The sequence below is a fragment of the Sitodiplosis mosellana genome, unplaced genomic scaffold (assembly GCF_009176505.1).
Source record: "Sitodiplosis mosellana isolate CC-2019 unplaced genomic scaffold, AAFC_SMos_1.0 Smas_scaffold_6102, whole genome shotgun sequence".
In the NCBI taxonomy this organism is placed as follows: domain Eukaryota; kingdom Metazoa; phylum Arthropoda; class Insecta; order Diptera; family Cecidomyiidae; genus Sitodiplosis; species Sitodiplosis mosellana.
Genome location: NW_022601343.1, coordinates 150,716 through 168,529, shown reverse-complemented (window position 1 = coordinate 168,529; position 17,814 = coordinate 150,716). Strand labels below are relative to the sequence as shown.

The 17,814-nt window shown below is 35.5% G+C and overlaps 2 protein-coding genes across 19 annotated transcripts; one reads left to right on the top strand and one right to left on the bottom strand.

Annotated features, from left to right (window-relative positions):
* Nucleotides 1-972: 972 nt before the first annotated feature.
* LOC129573740 (ataxin-3-like) lies at nucleotides 973-3,551 on the bottom strand. 3 transcript variants are annotated; one of them, XM_055454685.1, is made up of 4 exons: nucleotides 3,455-3,551; nucleotides 2,664-2,746; nucleotides 2,374-2,519; nucleotides 973-2,289 (listed from the first exon to the last, which is right to left on the bottom strand). In XM_055454685.1, exons 2-4 carry the CDS (start codon nucleotides 2,694-2,696, stop codon nucleotides 1,482-1,484), a joined length of 987 nt encoding a protein of 328 aa, XP_055310660.1. In that variant the 5' UTR covers nucleotides 2,697-2,746; nucleotides 3,455-3,551; the 3' UTR covers nucleotides 973-1,481. The 3 variants fall into 3 exon arrangements, with proteins under 3 accessions (XP_055310660.1, XP_055310662.1, XP_055310661.1); XM_055454687.1 differs by lacking the exon at nucleotides 3,455-3,551 and adding an exon at nucleotides 3,191-3,209; XM_055454686.1 differs by lacking the exon at nucleotides 3,455-3,551 and adding an exon at nucleotides 3,181-3,199.
* Nucleotides 3,552-3,708: 157 nt separating this feature from the next.
* Nucleotides 3,709-16,695, top strand: LOC129573737 (cold shock domain-containing protein E1). 16 transcript variants are annotated; one of them, XM_055454672.1, is made up of 15 exons: nucleotides 3,783-4,053; nucleotides 4,629-5,563; nucleotides 6,119-10,806; nucleotides 11,851-11,943; nucleotides 12,113-12,383; nucleotides 12,521-12,715; nucleotides 12,818-12,972; nucleotides 13,054-13,647; nucleotides 13,784-13,993; nucleotides 14,072-14,305; nucleotides 14,437-14,590; nucleotides 14,699-14,868; nucleotides 14,983-15,846; nucleotides 15,976-16,171; nucleotides 16,271-16,695. In XM_055454672.1, the coding sequence occupies exons 3-15, from the start codon at nucleotides 10,519-10,521 to the stop codon at nucleotides 16,285-16,287; spliced, it is 3,441 nt and encodes a 1,146-aa protein (XP_055310647.1). In that variant the 5' UTR covers nucleotides 3,783-4,053; nucleotides 4,629-5,563; nucleotides 6,119-10,518; the 3' UTR covers nucleotides 16,288-16,695. The 16 variants fall into 16 exon arrangements, with proteins under 16 accessions (XP_055310644.1, XP_055310647.1, XP_055310656.1 ...); XM_055454669.1 differs by lacking the exon at nucleotides 4,629-5,563 and having other exon boundaries at nucleotides 3,709-4,262; XM_055454681.1 differs by lacking the exon at nucleotides 4,629-5,563 and having other exon boundaries at nucleotides 10,274-10,806; nucleotides 11,854-11,943; nucleotides 13,057-13,647.
* Nucleotides 16,696-17,814: the final 1,119 nt, after the last annotated feature.

Sequence of the window (17,814 nt, the reverse complement as noted above, 5' to 3'; positions counted from 1 at the left end):
CCGAAATCTAAGGTCTAAGTGGAAGCAACGACATATCCATACAAAAAAAATCCGAATCGTGTGTGCGTTTCGGTTGATTTCGAGTGCATATAAATAAAATGTTAACGCAACAACAACGAAAAAGAACAAAAGCTTATGTGAAATATCCGAATGGACAAAAATGTGTTGCACATTCAGTCCGTTCTAGGAGAAACAGCACAGATACATAAATGATAGTCGTTATCACAACATACTCCGTCACTCTGTGCATACAATCTATTTTGGAATGTGAGTTTCGTTATTTCTTTCTGCATACTAACTGATCAAAATCTACCCGGCATAGAATCCCATATATGTACGTACACAGCTATGTATGAAATGCGAATAATTTCGAATCTCATTTTTGTTCTGTATTAAGATCAAGAGGCAAATATCATTTCGTTTTACATACAGTCGATTGGTGCGTGTGCGTACGTCTGTGTCGGTTGATTGTAACATTTCACATGCATTCTCATCGCATCAATCTTGAAGAATATCAAAATCAAAGCAAGCAAGCGGCCACATTGCAAACGCCTTTCTAAATCAACCGCTCTTTATATAAATAATATAGGATGTTCATTCAGTCGTTGCCCTTTTCAGCGAGATACGACAACCAACAGCGATAAAGTATATTGAACGCGGTATGGTTCATGTGTCGCATGTGATGTGAGTTGTGTTGTTGTTGTTGTTGATTTTGGATTCGGGATTGCGTTGTTCGGAAGTCAAACACAATCTGCTGGCTTCTACATCTCACATCATCCGAATGAAGATGCAAAATATCTCCAACAAATATAAGGAAATGAATGATCTTGAAACAAAACACTTCTCTTTCTGTTATGAACTTGTATATTTCGGAAACAAAATTGGCCCACAGCCAATTATCACTAGAGAGAAATAGTTGACTTTGGACTTAGAAACTAATGCAAAAATGCAAAACAAAAAAAATGCAATTGGTTTCGTTTGATTTATCGGTCGATTCCGGTGCTTTTGATTTTATTTTTTCTTTTGTCAATTCAAATGTGTGGTTTTGGCTTCAAAGGCACATCTTTTAATTGGTTGTTTTTTTTATGATTGCAACGCATTGTTAATTCTAGAACTCTGTACAAATATTCTCGTAATTCCAACTTAAACTTATAACAACGAATAAATTAGAGTCACACGCTTCACTGTTTCTCCATTTTTCTTCTTCTTTTTCTTCATTTCTTAGTTAAAAACACAATTGTTAATCCTGTTAATTCATATATGTGTATAAAAGGAAACTATTTCCAAAAAACGTGTACAATCATGTACGATCTGCATTTGTGTAAGAAGATCCGTTCACGATTGTGATCATGCGTCTAGGATAAAATAGTTTAACTAGAAAAAAATTGTTTTCGAGTAGATTTTTCTTTTTTTAGTTTTGTGACAATTAATAAAAAATAAACACGAAAAATTGTCGTTTTAATTGATCATCGATCACACATCTATTTGTCATTCGAGGACATTGTACTAAAATATGCCAATCGCTTGTCTCGCAGTTGATTTTGCGTCAGATTCTCCTTTTTATTTGATTCGCTTAACTCTTGCCCGGTTCCACTAAAACATTCGAGACTCAGTTTTAGCGCAGCATCCAAATCGGAATTGGTGTCACTTTTACTATCGCTGCTGGTGTTGGATGATGTTGATGGGCCACCACTGCTGCTGCCTGCCATACATTCGCTCGGCATGTATCGGTCATACTTGTTGGTGTATTCGGCAAGGCTCAATTGGATGGCACGTTGAATGTCTTCATCATTTTCAGATGCATTGGACGCCTTCGAATCCGACTTGGTCAGATCGATGAAGTGTGTGGGAGGCGGAATGACGGCATTTGGCAAATATTTGAGTGGTTCGGCCGCACATTCGGGGAAATCGCCACTCACCACAAATATTGAATAACCTTCGTTCTGCATTTGTTTGAGATATTCGGTCAAAAATGAGCTGCTCATGTAATCCGGTCGACTGAGCAGTGAATCGAGATTGAAGTAAGCGTAGGTTTCGTTTGACGGTGGTCGTTGCGTGGAATCACATCGGAATCGACGAATGCAATACCAATGGCTTTCCATATTGAAAATATATGCTTGAGCTTTGGTCGGATTTACACGAATGTCTTTGGCAATCCCATCGCTACTGTTCAACGGCACTAATTCCAAGTTCCATAACGCCAGCGCTTTGCTAATCACTTGAACCGAAAAGAATCCCGTATCGTCCATATTGCCCGATTCTTGTTGCATAAATTTTTTATAGTCTTCCCTATGTTTTTTTTTTTGACAAAGAAATTAAAATTCAGTCATGACTGACACAAAATACTATGGACATGTTCTTGTTCACACTCACGATTCAACACCTTTTTCATTTTCCGACATCTGCTGGCGCTCTTCTTCATCCAGTCCCATTGCTATTTCGCTTAAATCAACAGCTGTGAAATATGATCCCTGTAATATCGCGTTCAAACAGTGCTGAGCACACAGTCTACCCTCTTGCTGAAAATCCAAATCGAAATTGAAGAAACAGAAATTGTGACTCTTATTAGAAAAGATTCAATCATTTTTCGACCAAACAGAAAAACTAATCCAATTTATGTCGGTGTTGGGAAATTAGGCAAAACTTGCACTACAAACACGTACTTTTTCGTGAAAAATCAACGAAATGTCCCACATTTTGGCGTGTCAGTGTGATTATTTTGATTTCGGCACAATTGATTTCCTTTCTATGAATGGAGCGAGAAAAAAAAATTTGATGTGAATTGAACCATTCGGATTTTTGTGGCAAAAGTAAATAAATAATCCGATGCTATGTTATTATTGACATGCAGCTCTGTGTGGCTCCAATCGAACTGTCTGTTTTATTTTAGACCATATGCGTTAAGTATTTTTCCTCAATGGTTTTTTTTTATCCATTTACTAAATAATTTCTAGTACTTTCTTATACGAGCTGAATGAGCTTTGGAAATGGTATCAAAATAGAGACGATTGCAATTTCATAATGGAATAATGCGTGCAATTAAGTGATTCAATCGAGTGGAATTGTTTATCTTCGTTTTTTTCTCCTCTCTCTCTCTCTCTTTCGCCTGCCAACAATTTAAATTTATTGACTGTACGCAATGTATTGAGAGCGAGAATTAAAAATTCTATCGGATAAAACCTGGCAATACTGTGTTGGGTTTGGTGAAAATACACATCGTGATAGTCATCGGTGATGTACTAACGCAAAAGCGGCGTAATAGTATCTCGTCATCATCATTACCACCGTCATCGTCATTGATCATCAATCATTGTGTTTCTTTTTTTTACTTTCATCTAAGTATTCGAACGTCAAACCCAATGGACTGTCATCAGACAGCAGTTTCAGATAGCATTGAGTACATACGATGTCAACGTTTGCAGTAGTAAAACACACTGTACCAAAATATACTCACAATGAAAAAAAGAAATCCATGATGATTTCAATTGAATTGTATGCATTTGGAAACGATTGCAATTGTCACGTTCATTTTTGTCGAAATCATTGCCAACGATTTTTCAGAAAGGTAAACCATCAGTTCGACAAACGTCGCATCAACGAAACAACAACGCATTAAGTACGTTTCATTCGTTCACCGAGCAACACAAATACACACGCACGCATCACACGCACACATGACCACCGGCCTGCACATATACTTACTGATTGAACACGAAATAATCGTTGCTTATGTTAACACCACACATCGCCAATGTTACTATTGTTGGTTTACTACAACCTCTTCTTCTTACACATAAAACTAACATGGCGGCATGTCGTCGGTGCGTAGCTGTCTTGTCGTGTTCTGTTTAATTTCATTTTTGTACACATAAAAAAAAACTTTAAATTAACTTAAACAATAAAAAAAACACAAAAAAAGTAAAAATAGCAACCGAAAGTTAAACAACTTAATAGGAATAGAACAATATCCAAGACGAGAGATAACACAAATTCAAGCTAAAATAAAAGAAAAAGTTAATAAAAAAAAAGAAATTCAATTTAGACAAAGCAAATGTAAGGAACGAAAGAAAGAAAGAAAGAAAGAAGAAAAAAAACAACTAAACACCTAAAGAAGAAGGGAAAAAAATCTATCGAAAATCTAAACTATTGAATCGAGCTGAAAACTAATGGGGATAACAAATGGATAAATAAATGAATTTAAATCACACAAAAAAAGGGTTTGCAGTTTTTTTGCGTAACGAGTAGAAATTTTTAATCACAGTGTAAGTGTGTGTGCGAGAGAGAGAATGCGATTGGTAAACAAACGGCAGAAATTTTCAACCGAGAAAACACAGGCCAATCCGTTTAACACATAGTGCATATTGAAAGACTCCCATACAAAGTGATTCTTTTTTTTCTGTCCTCTTCTTCGACAGTACTGTAATTGTTTTTTTCTTCTCATAAGCAAAAACCAACACGAAAACCAACATTTAAGACACGAAAAAAACAATACCATAAAAAACAACAACAACAACAACACAGAATTAGCAAAAGCGCAGCGTGTAGTATTATAATTTATTTTATTTTTTTTTCCATTATTATTATTCCTATCGTTGTTAACATTAAATTTTTTTTCCATTATCATCAAGAGTTGGAAGGAAAAAAGAAAAGAAGCAAAGAAAAATAAGAGAAAAAATAGCCCAACTGAACTAGAACCCAAAGTCTAACAAGTGAAATGAAGTAAAAGTGTATCACACATCGAGTTATCTGCAGAAACCCAAACACTTTTTTTTCTGTGTAAAATAAAAACAAAATTATATATTTACATATACATAAAAAAAGAGAGACAGAGAGCGTACAAAAAAGGAGAGAAGAAAAAGACGACGACGACGACGACGAATACGAATACGCAAAAAAACAACAAACGAATGTTTCTCAAAACTCAAACGTGTTAACCACATACAATTGCAGCTACAGTAGCAGCACCAGCAGCAGCACTTAGTTCTTGGACATTTTTGTTGTTGTTGTTTTTGCATAGAACAGCGAGACAAAAAAAAAGTTCTGTATGCAACGCAAATTGTTTCCGTGATATCATTTCGATACGGCCACGAATCTGATTCCGATTTCTGCTAACTTAATCCACATTAACTCGCAAAATTGAGCAAACGACACGGGAGCTACTTATACGGTCTTATTCGATCCAAACACACACACACACCGTGTGTGTGTGTACGCGCATACATCCTGTAATGCATGCATCGATTTCGACATATTTTCTATTTTTCTTCTTGTCTCTCGCCAGCCACTGAACGTGTGTGTATGTTTGTCGGTGTGTGCTGATCTAAGAAATCCACCAGAACCAATTTACCCGAACCAACTTTGGGCATTTAAACATTTAAAGAGAACAAATAGACACAATATTAGAGTAGAACCGAAAAAAAACCACACATAAGAAAATTGAGCCGTACAAGAAATACCAATCGCATATAGTTTGAGTTGAAACGGAGAAAGTGACTGCAGTGTGACACAGCAGCCGACTTTGGATTCCGATTGAAACATTCATTGTAGAAACAGCCGATTGAAGGTTTATACCACTTCCAAATCAACTAACTGTTTGTCTTTTTTCCTTCTCTCTTCTTCATTTCTGATTGGAAACTTTCTTTTTTTTATCGGTGCACTTTTCTATCTCCTTCTCTCTCTCTCTCTCCTCCCCATCAGTTGAGTGTATTTTTTTTCTACTTCTTATCAATGTTTCACCTTTTCGGTGTGCCACAAATATATACAATATTTTCGGTCAATATTTCTATATTTTTTTTCCAATTCCAAAAAAAGGCGCTTTCTTTTCAATCAAAATGCCATTTTGGTAGATCAGACACCAGACGGCAACAAAATTAAAATCTTTCGTTGCTTGGCATAGGGAAACAAATGCTATTTTATTTGGAATTTGATTTTTATCCAAAAATGCTGCTTGTAATTTGTCGTGTTGCTTCTCATCGTCTTCAATTGGCCTTTCTTTCTTGAAAATTTTGGTGTTTGTCTGTTGAATTGCCTTTCGATTAGTTTTTTTTTACAACTAAATTTATATCCGTTTTAATCGAACGTCCAACTGATGCCGTTCTTCTTTTCTTTCTATTTACAGGAGTTGCCGTAAATCTAAACATATATTTACACACACACACACACATTTCTAGACCAAAAGACTTTTCGACAAAGTTAACTGAATCTCTCTATACTCACATCAAAAGCAGAATATAAAAACAACATGAAGAATGAATAATAAAAATACAACAAGTAAAATAAAATAAAATGAAATAATAATCAATAGAAACTAAAATATCTGTTGAAGCAGAAGGAGAAAAAAAACAAAACACACAAGAATTTATGTACAAAAATTGATGTCAACTTTAGACGAACATACACTACGAAGAGCATTTTGATGTTAGTTGAACTTTAGAACATTAAAACGAAAAGCAACAACAACCAGTTAATCGTTTGACATAAAAAAAGAAGAAGAAGAAGTAAACCTAACAAGTGATCCTGAAAATACATGTTAACACTTTTTTCCCGTTTTTGTTATTATTAATTCAATCAACGAAACATAAACCAAGAAGAATAAGAAGCTTGCGGTGTGGTGTGAAGACGCTGTTTAATTGTGAAAAACGAAAAAAAAGTATACAAACGAACAATACAAAGCACTGGTTAGTTCCTTGATATTTGATTTGAATCGTGATCAACACGTGTGTTGACACGGTTTTCGATTTCTTCGGTTCCGTTATATTCCGTTGGATGAACAGTGAAGACGACGACAAGTGCAGAGGAAACAGCAACCAATTCGGTCATCATTTAGTCGGCGTAATCAACGTAAAAAATCGCGTGCGGGTCAACTAATGCCAAGGTGATTTTGAACTAAATATTAAACACACTATTAGCTGCATTAGAATAAAAAAATTTATCGAAATATTTAAAACAAAGAAGAGAAATCAAGAGAAAAAAAAGAACAATAACACACATCCACACGCAACACCGAACATTTAGAAAAAAAATTTAAACAAAGCAAAGCAAAAAACAATTTGAGTGAACGTGTACATTAGTTTAGTCATAGGACAATAATTCTATGAACAACCCATCTTTGGAGTTTGAAAGAACACAAACAACAACAACAACAAAACGAATAGTGGTAAATTTAACTAAATCAAGCGATTAACAAAAACTTAATTAAATATACACACGAAAATTAAGAAAAATAATAACAAAAACAACACCAACAAAAAACACAACAAAATATCGAAACCAAAATATCAAATAGCATACGCACCCCCAGAAAAATATTAAGCCGAAGCAGATCAATCGAACAGCGAACACAAGTTGAACGGTTCAACGACAATTCAGGCTGGTCAGAGAGAGAGAGAGAGAGAGAGAGAGAGAGAGAGAGAGAGAAAGAGCCCGTGGGGCTAAGTCTTATGTCAGGCATCATTTAGTGGATCAACACAACACATTTATTAGTACAAGCGAAAAAAACGCCAAAAATATAAATTATTCACACACACATAAACACATTATCCGAAATCAATCGCAGAAATAATTAGTCGCCGATTTCGACTTTTGAATGAGGCGCCATCAAATGGAATAGAAACACACCGAAGGGGAACACACAGTCAGCGAATAGCATTCGATATCACATTGGATTCGCCAAAATCATAACTGCAACCAAATAATCAAAAAAGAAAAAAACCAACCAACCAATCTCAGTAAATGAAACGAACATAGCTTGGCTGAATAAAGTTCTAATCAAGAGAGAAGAAGTGAACAACCAAACAAGGAAACAAACAACAAAATATATATACAAAGAAGACACATCCTCTTTCATCAACCCCATTTGTATTATTCCTGCGAATAGAAAAGAACATCAACATTACAATCACTGACAACTGATGAACCGAAACAAATCCAAAGGAAATCAACAAAAAGGCATTTAAATCGAAACATTTATTGTGTTCTATTTTTCAACACGTAAAACCATTCAACATAATAAAATAAAGTGCATCAAGTGTATTCACACAACAACAGCAACTAAAAAATTAAATAAACAAGTAGTAATTCCAATACACACTCACACCACGTGAAACCCGGGGCGGAAATAAGAAATCGAATTAACAGTCAAGTGCAAATAACCTGTCTTGCAGAAAAATCATTCAAGAAAACGAATCACAGTATAACGAATTAGTTAAAAACAAATTAATAAAAAAATTAATTCTTTTTGTTTGTTAAATATTCTTGATATCAGTTTTTTGGGAGAAGAGAATAGAGAAAAAAGAACACCAAGCGAAACGGGACAAAAAACATACAACTGAATGAAGCATACGTTTGAGTGACGTTGAACATTTATAATTGTGTTGCTGTAAGCGGTTCACTTTTTTTTCTTCTAAAATTGAAACAGACATTTTTGCAATCAGCCAAAAAAACATCCTTTTTTATTTAAAAAAAAAACAATTCAGCTATAACGAAACACCCAACTACTTCGTATGAAGTGAAGAAATATTGTTTATTTTTCGGTTCTGAAATTAATCTCAAATTAAGTACAAATTGATAAGCCGATGCGCTTTAGAGCAAGATAAAAGAGAACAAGTAGCGAGAAACATAAGAAAAAAACACACAAAGTAATACAACTGCAATACTTTCATACTTCAAGTGCTTTTCTAATAAATTAAAAAAAGAAACAACCAGGAAACTAAACGGTAATTAATCCAAGAAGGACAAAAGACATTTTTTGTGTGGTTAAGAAGACTAGAAACGGATTGCGATATTTTTAAAAAAAAGCGTAAAGTTATTTGAATTAAAGCAGTAACAAAACAAAGAACTTTAACTACAGAAAAACAAACAAACAGTGATTGAAAGAGTGTGTGAACAAAGTTTGGAGGATTGCACGCGCAACAGGACTCTTGGCCAACAACCAAGGCAAAGCCCAAGAGAAGAAAATATCACGAGCGCTGCAAGAAAAACCTCCCGAATAAAAGTTCATATTTATTTCAAAAGCGACAATTTGAAGGTTTAACATCGCTCTTCAAATAAAAACAAAAACAAAAACAAAAACAAAAAAAAACATTTATAAGAATTAACAGCTTAAACTAAAAAAAAAATAAAAAAATACAAAAAAAACAACAAAAAATAATAATAAATAATAATAAAGGAGACAACAATACTGTGATACAAGAATAAAAAATATATTATATTATGATTATTATATATATATATACATATTCAATAAAGTATTCAAATTATTAGCGAAACGGAGGGAGACGCGGATAATAGAAAAAGACATACACACACAACAGATCACAACAACAACTAAACCTAAATTATTCTAAGATTAAAATCGATTAACTAAGTTTTTAATGAATATTTAAAAGCCAGTGTATAAAACAACAACAACAACAACATCAAAAATCATTGCATTGCATAGCAAAAAATCATCAGAATAAGGAGAAGAAGAAATAATAAAATTTAAAAACAAAATAAATGAATAGTCGTTGTGCTGCTGATTAAAAACAACAACAACAACAAACAACAGTAAGGGAACTAAACGCGCACAAAGTAAATTTGTGGCTAAGCCGCGGAGATACCAACCATCCATTCTCCCCGCACGGGAAGAACAACATTTGTTCTCATCTTTCCCGCAAAACCTCCCAACACAACTACCATCATCATCATTATCATCACCGCCACCACCACCACCACCACCAACACCACAACATATATTTCAAAACCACTACCAACAACCAGTTACTCCGATTCTCTTTTTTTTTGGAAGAAACAACAAGTGCACGTAAATTCATACAATAATCTGTCTAATGAAGTGAATTTAATCTATTTAAAACGGAAAAGGGAAACAAAGAAGCAAGCAAACAAAAGAAATTTATAACGAAATATTTGCCTAAAAAAATCGTCAAAAGCGACATTGCAATAATTTTTAAAAAAATAAATAAAAGTAGAGGTAGCAAAAAAAAACAAGTGACGTGAAAAATATACCATTGATTTTCTGTGAAAGAAATAAAAAAAAAATTGAATTATTTATACAACTTAAAGCTAAAACAAATTAAAAAAAGATAAACAATATATACATATAAAAAATTTACCATAAGTTTGAATGTGCGAAAGAAGGAGTTACTTTTAAATTAAAGTGAATAGAATAGAAAGTAATCTGAAACGAAAAGACTAAAAGCAAAACAAAACAAAACATTAACAACAAAAACAACAACAAAATAATAATTTTAGACACGATTTTTGATTTTAAAAGACTTTTTTTTAGTTAATTAGTTGAAAGTAAAGAAAACAAATACGAAAGTAAAGAAAAATCGATCACTGAGCATACACACAATTTTTCGTTGCAAACGTAATTGTGAGAAGAGACCTGTTGTCGAGATTTGTGTTTCTCAATCATTTGAACATCACGGAAGTAATTTTCCGCTGAACATATTCCTGATCACCAATCCGCACACACACCCCAACTGCGCCACACGACAGACCATTTCGACGCGCACTATGTCCAACAATTTTATGGGTGTTGGCGGAAATTCAGCCCTATCGAAGAGTTCAACTGATGGCATACTGAATCTGTTGCAATTGAGTTTGCTGGGCAACAATGCCGGGGTGAATGTGAACGCATCGGCTGTTCCAACGTCAACCATCACCTCGCTTAACAGCGGCATTGTACCAAACAGCAACAACATCATGACAGCCAAGGCAAATTTCTATCCGCAAAATGTGGTACCCAATCTGAGCGGACTCGGCGGTGTTGGCAACATGCAACAATCAATTATATCACAATCGGTAAGTCAATCACCAATACGCTCCAGTTCAATTGATAATTTGTAAATATAAATCATTGATTATCAATCACGCCTCGAAAAATCCTCGAAATTAGGACTTCCTGACCTTCATGGAGGAATTAAACTTGATATTTATTAAATTGATCCCTTGATCACGAACATATATTTGTAACATCTATTGCCATCGGTACTTCCAGCTTGAACAATTGTCAGTAATGGAACACTTTTGATGCACCATGGTCTAGAAGAAGAGCACAAGTATACTTGCATGTTCCGTGGGGTCCGATTGGCCAGAAATTGAACTATTTCGAGCTGGAATTTTGTAAAATAAACATGTTTTGAGTTCAACTAATTTTAAGGTTTGCCGCGAAAAAAAAGCTTAAAGTACTTTCATGCAAAGTTTTTCGAGAGAAAAAAAAACCCATTTTCCAGCATACTCTTTTTCCGAGACTAATTAAAATAATTTTTCAACCACAATAAATTGTTTGCCATTATGCCAAATGTACACGAACTGAAATGTATCCCAATTATGCAGCGCATGCTAAAAAAAAGTTTATTCCCGCAGCGCCAAACTCGTGTAACGGTTTTCTCTGTTTGATAAGAGAATTAAAATTTGGTCACAATCAGATGCAAAAGTCTCTCTCACTCTCTCAAACTGGTCCAATAAATAAAATTTCCTGTAAACTGGGCCAAAATGTGTAACAGTTCGCATGAAAGTTGAAAATTTGTTGGCCATTAAATTTAGTTTGAAAACCCATTAAATCCAACGTTCTGTGAATTTGTATCATTTCAACTGAAGTGAATTCAAAAGTTGAATTCTATCTTTAGCAAATTGCAATGAACGTGTTCCAATCATCAAATATGCTGTTCAATTTCATTTATTACGATAGTCTTTGCGTGGATACTACAGATATCAGTGTGTGAAACTGAAGCGATTCATTGGTTCTACATGAATTTACCTCCATTTCAATGAACTACATCGTATTCCATTCGACACTTCAAGGATTGACATTTCTAAATTGGTTTCGTTTTCTTTTATTTTTAGCAGCAAATCAATTCAGCTCAGCCCATAGTTAAAACTGGTCGACCAATTGTGAATACCGCCAATTTGGCTGCGAACAATGCACAACAACACCAGGTATATACTTGTCAATTGTCTTTTTAACGGATACACAATCCATCTCTTCCATACCGTTGGTCAACATGATGAGATTTCCGTATTCCGTTTTTTCTTCTTGCATAAAAGTTTTCAATTTTCGTTCTTTTCATTCACCCCATCTTGCGCGCGCGCGCCGATGTTAACGCAGCAAAAACGCATTGAACGTGCTCATACTATTGCAAATGTTCGCGAAATGAATGGAATGTCTGATCAATCAATTGGGAATACATTCCATATGCCATCGTATATCCGTGGCACATCGTACAACGGAGCTATATCCAAAGAGGAGGACAGCGAAACAACAACAATGCAATCCGATTCGATGATAAATGAATTCAAGAATGCGCTGCGTATCATTTCGTCCGATGTGAACAATTGCGCCAAGCAGCAGCAACATCGCAACAACACTGGTGATAACGGTAAGCAGCTTGTAGCTATGTGCATGTAATATTGATGATGGTTTTGAGATTGAGTTTTTGTATCGCTTCAAAATGATGGTTCTAACATAAAATGGGTCAAATGGCACATTTTTCCACTCTCTCTCTCTCTCACTCAGGTTCGTTCTCCGAATTTGGTGAATTCGTTGCACGCGACAACTATTTCAATGCGTCGTCAAACAATACGATGAACAATTCGGCAAATAATTTTCCCATTGGCACGTTTTCAATTGAACAAGCAACGCAACCAGCTGCCAATCAAACGTTTCCACAAACCGATTACTTCAATCCGGCTACAGCTTCGCAGCTGATGAGTAAGTTTGTAGTAAAGTCTTTTCTTTCCTGGATCGAAAGCCCATGCAATTTGTATTGAATAAACTGAAACCAACCAAATCCGAACCCGTTTGTCAAAATAGGCAATGGCATCAATGGGACAACCGCAACACATTCGTTCCCAAGTACTAATGCGCATAATAATAACAACTCCAACAGCACTACAACCAACAACAACAACGGGTCAGGCGATGGAAATCAAGCAACTCGTGAAACAGGCATCATTGAAAAGCTATTGGTACTGTCCCTGATTAACCCAGAACATGCTAACTAAATTTACTAATTGTACTTTTTGTGTTGTTAAATTTCCACTTTCAAGCAGCACTCGTATGGATTCATTCAATGCTGTGAACGCCAAGCGCGTTTGTTTTTTCACTTTTCTCAGTTCAGTGGCAACATTGAACATTTGAAAATTGGCGATCCAGTTGAATTCGAAATGACCTATGATCGTCGTACGGGTAAACCGATTGCTAGTCAAGTGACAAAAATTGCACCGGAAGTGGTTTTATCGGAGGAACGTGTCACCGGTACGGTTACAACGGAAATTAAACAGGATGGCAGCGCAAGTGAAACGACCACAGGTCGTATTAGCTACGAGAATCGCGGTGAATGCTTCTTTTTGCCCTATACCAAGGACGATGTGGAGGGCAATGTTGTGTTGAGCTCGGGAGATAAAGTCAGTTTTCAAATTGCAACGAATCAACGGGGTAATTTGGGCGCATGTCACATTCGTCTGGAGAACCCAGTGCATCCGGTCAAGTATCGCGGTGTTGTCTGTTCAATGAAAGAATCATTTGGATTTATTGAACGAGCCGATGTGGTGAAAGAGATCTTTTTCCATTTCTCGGAAGCTGAGGGTACCGTTGAACTGCGCCCAGGCGATGACGTTGAATTCATCATTCAAACAAGAAACGTAAGTCGATTACCACTAGTACTACTTCAGCTCTTCGCTTTGATTCGACCATTTAACAGAGGTCGTCAAAGTGGCTTTAATGATTGATATTCGGAATATGATTTCAATTTTTTCTACGTTGAATCACAATGAATAGGGCAAAGAAGTGGCATGTAACATCAGTCGTTTGCCGCCAGGCTCAGTCGTCTTTGAAGACATCGGAACACTACAGTACAAGGGGCAGGTGTTGAAACCACTGGAACGCGCAAATCCGGTACGTCATAATAACGACCCGTTGCCAGGACGCATTCGCTACCGTGCAACTGATCACTCCGAAGTCGAAGTTCCATTCGGTGACAAAGATCAGGTAATAAATGTCTTAACCATTTTTAAACCGTAAGTGGACATAATTATTAAAATGTTTTGTTCGTTTTCATTGTGTCAGAAGGGCGATTTCACACTTCGCCATGGTGATTGGGTTCAATTCCTATTGGCTACCGATCGTCGTGATCAATTGCAACGAGCTACTTCAATTTCCTTGCTAGAGGAAACGTTCGAATTGTCGGGTGAACGACGTGAACAGGGCATGGTTGCATCGCTCAAAGATGGTTTCGGATTCTTGCGATGTGTCGATCGAAATGTTCGCCTATTCTTTCACTTTACAGAAGTTTTAGATACGGTACGGTTTTAGACATTTTTTCATGTTTTTTTCTTCTTCTAAAATTGAATTTTGACCACTTTCATTTATCAAAAACAATGCTAATAAAACAAAGTGAAAACAATTTGATTTCCATTTTGATCGCGTTACAGACACGAGAAATTCGCGTTGGGGATGAGGTTGAATTTACAGCGATTCAAGAACCTGGTTCGAGTTTCGCTAACAATAGGTTAAGTGCCATTAGAATAAAACACTTGCCTCCAGGAAAAGTTCAATTCGAGACTCTGATGGAAACAAATATTGAAGGTATGTGTCGTTCAAAACCGAAGCAGAAATAAGCTTCCTTCTGGTATTCGCTAAAATATTGGTGCAAATGAATTAGATGAATGCTAAAGCAAAATGAAAATCCTATAGGTACGGTGACACGTGAAGCACCGAGAAGCCCAGTGAAGTCTCAAGAACGAATGGAAGGCGGTGTAATAACGTATACACAAGCCAATACTAAGAAGACTATAATGTATTTCCTAAAAGACTGCGAAAAACCACCAAGAGTTGGCGATAATGTTCGATTTGATATTTGCCAAGTGAGTAATTGTCTGACTTGTTTGCGCATTCCGTTGAAAATGCTGGATATTTTTAAAAACATAATTGGTTTAATTGAATGTGTGTATGCGTGTGTTTATTTGTTCATTTCGCAGGTTAAACGAAACAAAGAGTTAATAGCTGTGAATATAGTCGATGTTCTGTGTATTCAACATCAAATGCAGCATTCACCATCGGATACGGGCAATGGCGTTCCGACTGCAAATGCCGGTAATAATGCAGATAGTGCACGCGTAACCGTTGCATTGACTCGCAATTTGAATGGCAAAGCAACGACTGTGACGGACACATTCAACGATGCAAACGGTGGTGCAACTAATTCGACCAAATATCAAGGCTTTGTGGCCGTATTGAAAGAGAATTTCGGTTTCATCGAAACCATTCAGCATGATGAGGAGGTGTTCTTTCATTTCAGCAATTTCATTGGCAATCCGAGCAATTTGGAACTGGGCCAAGAAGTTGAATACACATTGTCAAAGCGTAACGGCAGCAATTCTGGCAATTGTTTACCCGCTGAAAATGTTAAAATCCTAACACGTGGCTCCATTCCACAGCCAAAAGTGCTGGACTCGGCATACAATGGCATTGTAACGCGTCCATTGCGTTGCATCAATCCGGATCAAGAGGAGTACTCTGGTTTGATTCAATTGATCAATGATGCCGGCGAATCGGTGTCATCGCATGAATTCGGTATCACCAGTTTGATCAACAAGCGAGATTTGTTGCAAAAAGATGATCCCGTGGTGTTCAAAGTGGACGAAGCAAGCCGAGCGGTGGATGTGACAGCTGTACGAAAAAAGAAACGGGCGATCGTCGATTCGATAAAAGGCCAATTTGGATTTTTGAATTTTGAAGTTGACGAAGGCAAAAAGCTCTTCTTTCATATGTCCGAAGTACATGGCAATCATAACAATTTGTATCCCGGCGATTCGGTTGAATTTTCCGTTGTTACCAATCAGGTGAGCAAGGTTCGATCGATAAATCCAAATATAAAGAAGATTTATCATAAATTCTCTAATCACAATAGAATTTCCCCTTTTCTTCGATCCAACTAAATGGTTTCATTTTTTTTTTAATTTCTACTACAGCGAAATGGCAAATCATCCGCTTGCAATGTCGTGAAAATATCCGAAAATGTAGCACCGCGTCCGGATCGTCTGCTCTCTCGTCTCAAATTGAATAATTCAATTGATGAAAGCGTGCCTCGCCTCATTGTGATTCGATCACCAAAAGGACCCGAAGGAAAAGGTTTCTCAAGTGCTTACAGACAACCACGATTAGTCGGTATGTAGTTGAGTTATTTGTTGTATATTTTCGTTCAATGACCCCACAGTCAGTCATATAAAAGTTATCCCTACTAATCACGCCTCTAATTCATTGCAGGTGTTTTTGCGGAGTAAATTTAAGTAAAAAAACAAACAAAACAAAAATGAAAAAGAACAGAAGAGAAGAGGAGAGATGTTTAAATAGTACACACAACAGAATATATTACAAATAAAACTAATATAGTTATTTTCTCGATTGTTTTGTTTCTTTTTATTTTTGGTTTCACTGAGAATGAACAATCAAACATTATAGAGATGAAATATGAAAATGAAACAGTCGATCGAAATGTCTAAAACAAACACACAAACCAAATACACAATCTCCATACGCCATTAAAATTATATACAATAAAAACTAATTGACAGCGTTCAATAATGAAATTATTGCATAAATTCGAACAAAAAAATTCCAAGGTAAAAAAGTTGAAATGAAAAAAAAACTGAAATTCAATGTAAAATCACAATAAATGGATGTACAACAAATGGAAGAATCGTTTTATTTAAAAAAAAAACAGGCACACATTATTCTTGATTCCCCAGATTTATAAACCGATATCTAAATTGGATTGGAAACTAATTTGTGCACTTATTTTTATTTTAAGATAATTCTTTTTTCGGGAATAAAATGTGTGCTTCCGTATAAAAAGAGAAAACAAGTAGAAAAAAAATGAAAAGGTATTAGGAAACGAAAAAAAACATTAGGCAAGCAAAAATATGTTTATTTAACGAAAAAAGAATCAACAGCATTTTAAATAATCAATTTTACATTTGCAATGTGTGCAAATGCCACTGGAATTCGAGTATATTTAATTTATTATATTACAAAACATGTAATTGATATACGAAATATTTATCAAAACGGTATTGGCGAGGAGAGTAGGTAATTTTCCAATGTGCAGGGGTAGATGTATTTTTTTCGATATGTCTAGGCCAAGTGATTTTTTTTTTCGTCTGGTTAGAACATTGTTTTTCGGTTAAAAAGAAAATATGTTAGATGATACAAAAACAAGGAACATCCAACAGTAGAATCTATAGCGAATTTCGGTCACACATATGTTGTGGTGGTCGCGGTTAGCAAATACCCACAGTATCCGGAGGAATATTTCGATACGCGTCAAATAAAATCACATTTATTTTATTTTATAATTTGAATAAATAACAAAATGGAGTAATTAAAAAAAACTAAATGATTTAAACAAAGAAACAACAAATGCAACAGAAAAAATTGATGCAAATTTATGAAAAAATAGTGGCCTGATTTTTTCCCGGCCACTTTTCAGTATCTGTATCTGTATCTCGGCTACACGAGAATACGTCTATTCAAATGAAACACACACACACAACAACAACAACAAAACACTTAACTGAAACGATATATATATATATGTATATATATATAATATAAAAATTCATTTGAGAAATCGCGATAGAAAATCAAAAGAAAATCGCAAGCCCCAAACGGGCTTTAAAATGAAAGCATGAAGAAACACGAAATGACATTTTGAAGTTAGTATGAGACAAATAATTTTTGATTTCTTTTAATCGAAATGATATATGCAACTGTGCTAGTGTGTAGCGCAACAAAACAACACTAAAAATGAT

Excerpts from the sequence above, each read along its gene's own strand:
- LOC129573740 (XM_055454685.1), bottom strand. The coding sequence starts at position 2,696 with ATGTGGGACATTTCGTTGATTTTTCACGAAAAA. Across the intron at positions 2,520-2,663 it reads CGTTGATTTTTCACGAAAAA|CAAGAGGGTAGACTGTGTGC; the intron begins GTACGTGTTTGT and ends TTGGATTTTCAG. Across the intron at positions 2,290-2,373 it reads AATGAAAAAGGTGTTGAATC|GGAAGACTATAAAAAATTTA; the intron begins GTGAGTGTGAAC and ends AAAAAAACATAG.
- LOC129573737 (XM_055454669.1), top strand. The coding sequence starts at position 10,519 with ATGTCCAACAATTTTATGGGTGTTGGCGGAAATTCAGCCCTATCGAAG. Across the intron at positions 10,807-11,850 it reads AATCAATTATATCACAATCG|CAGCAAATCAATTCAGCTCA; the intron begins GTAAGTCAATCA and ends TTTTATTTTTAG. Across the intron at positions 14,591-14,698 it reads GATGGAAACAAATATTGAAG|GTACGGTGACACGTGAAGCA; the intron begins GTATGTGTCGTT and ends AAAATCCTATAG.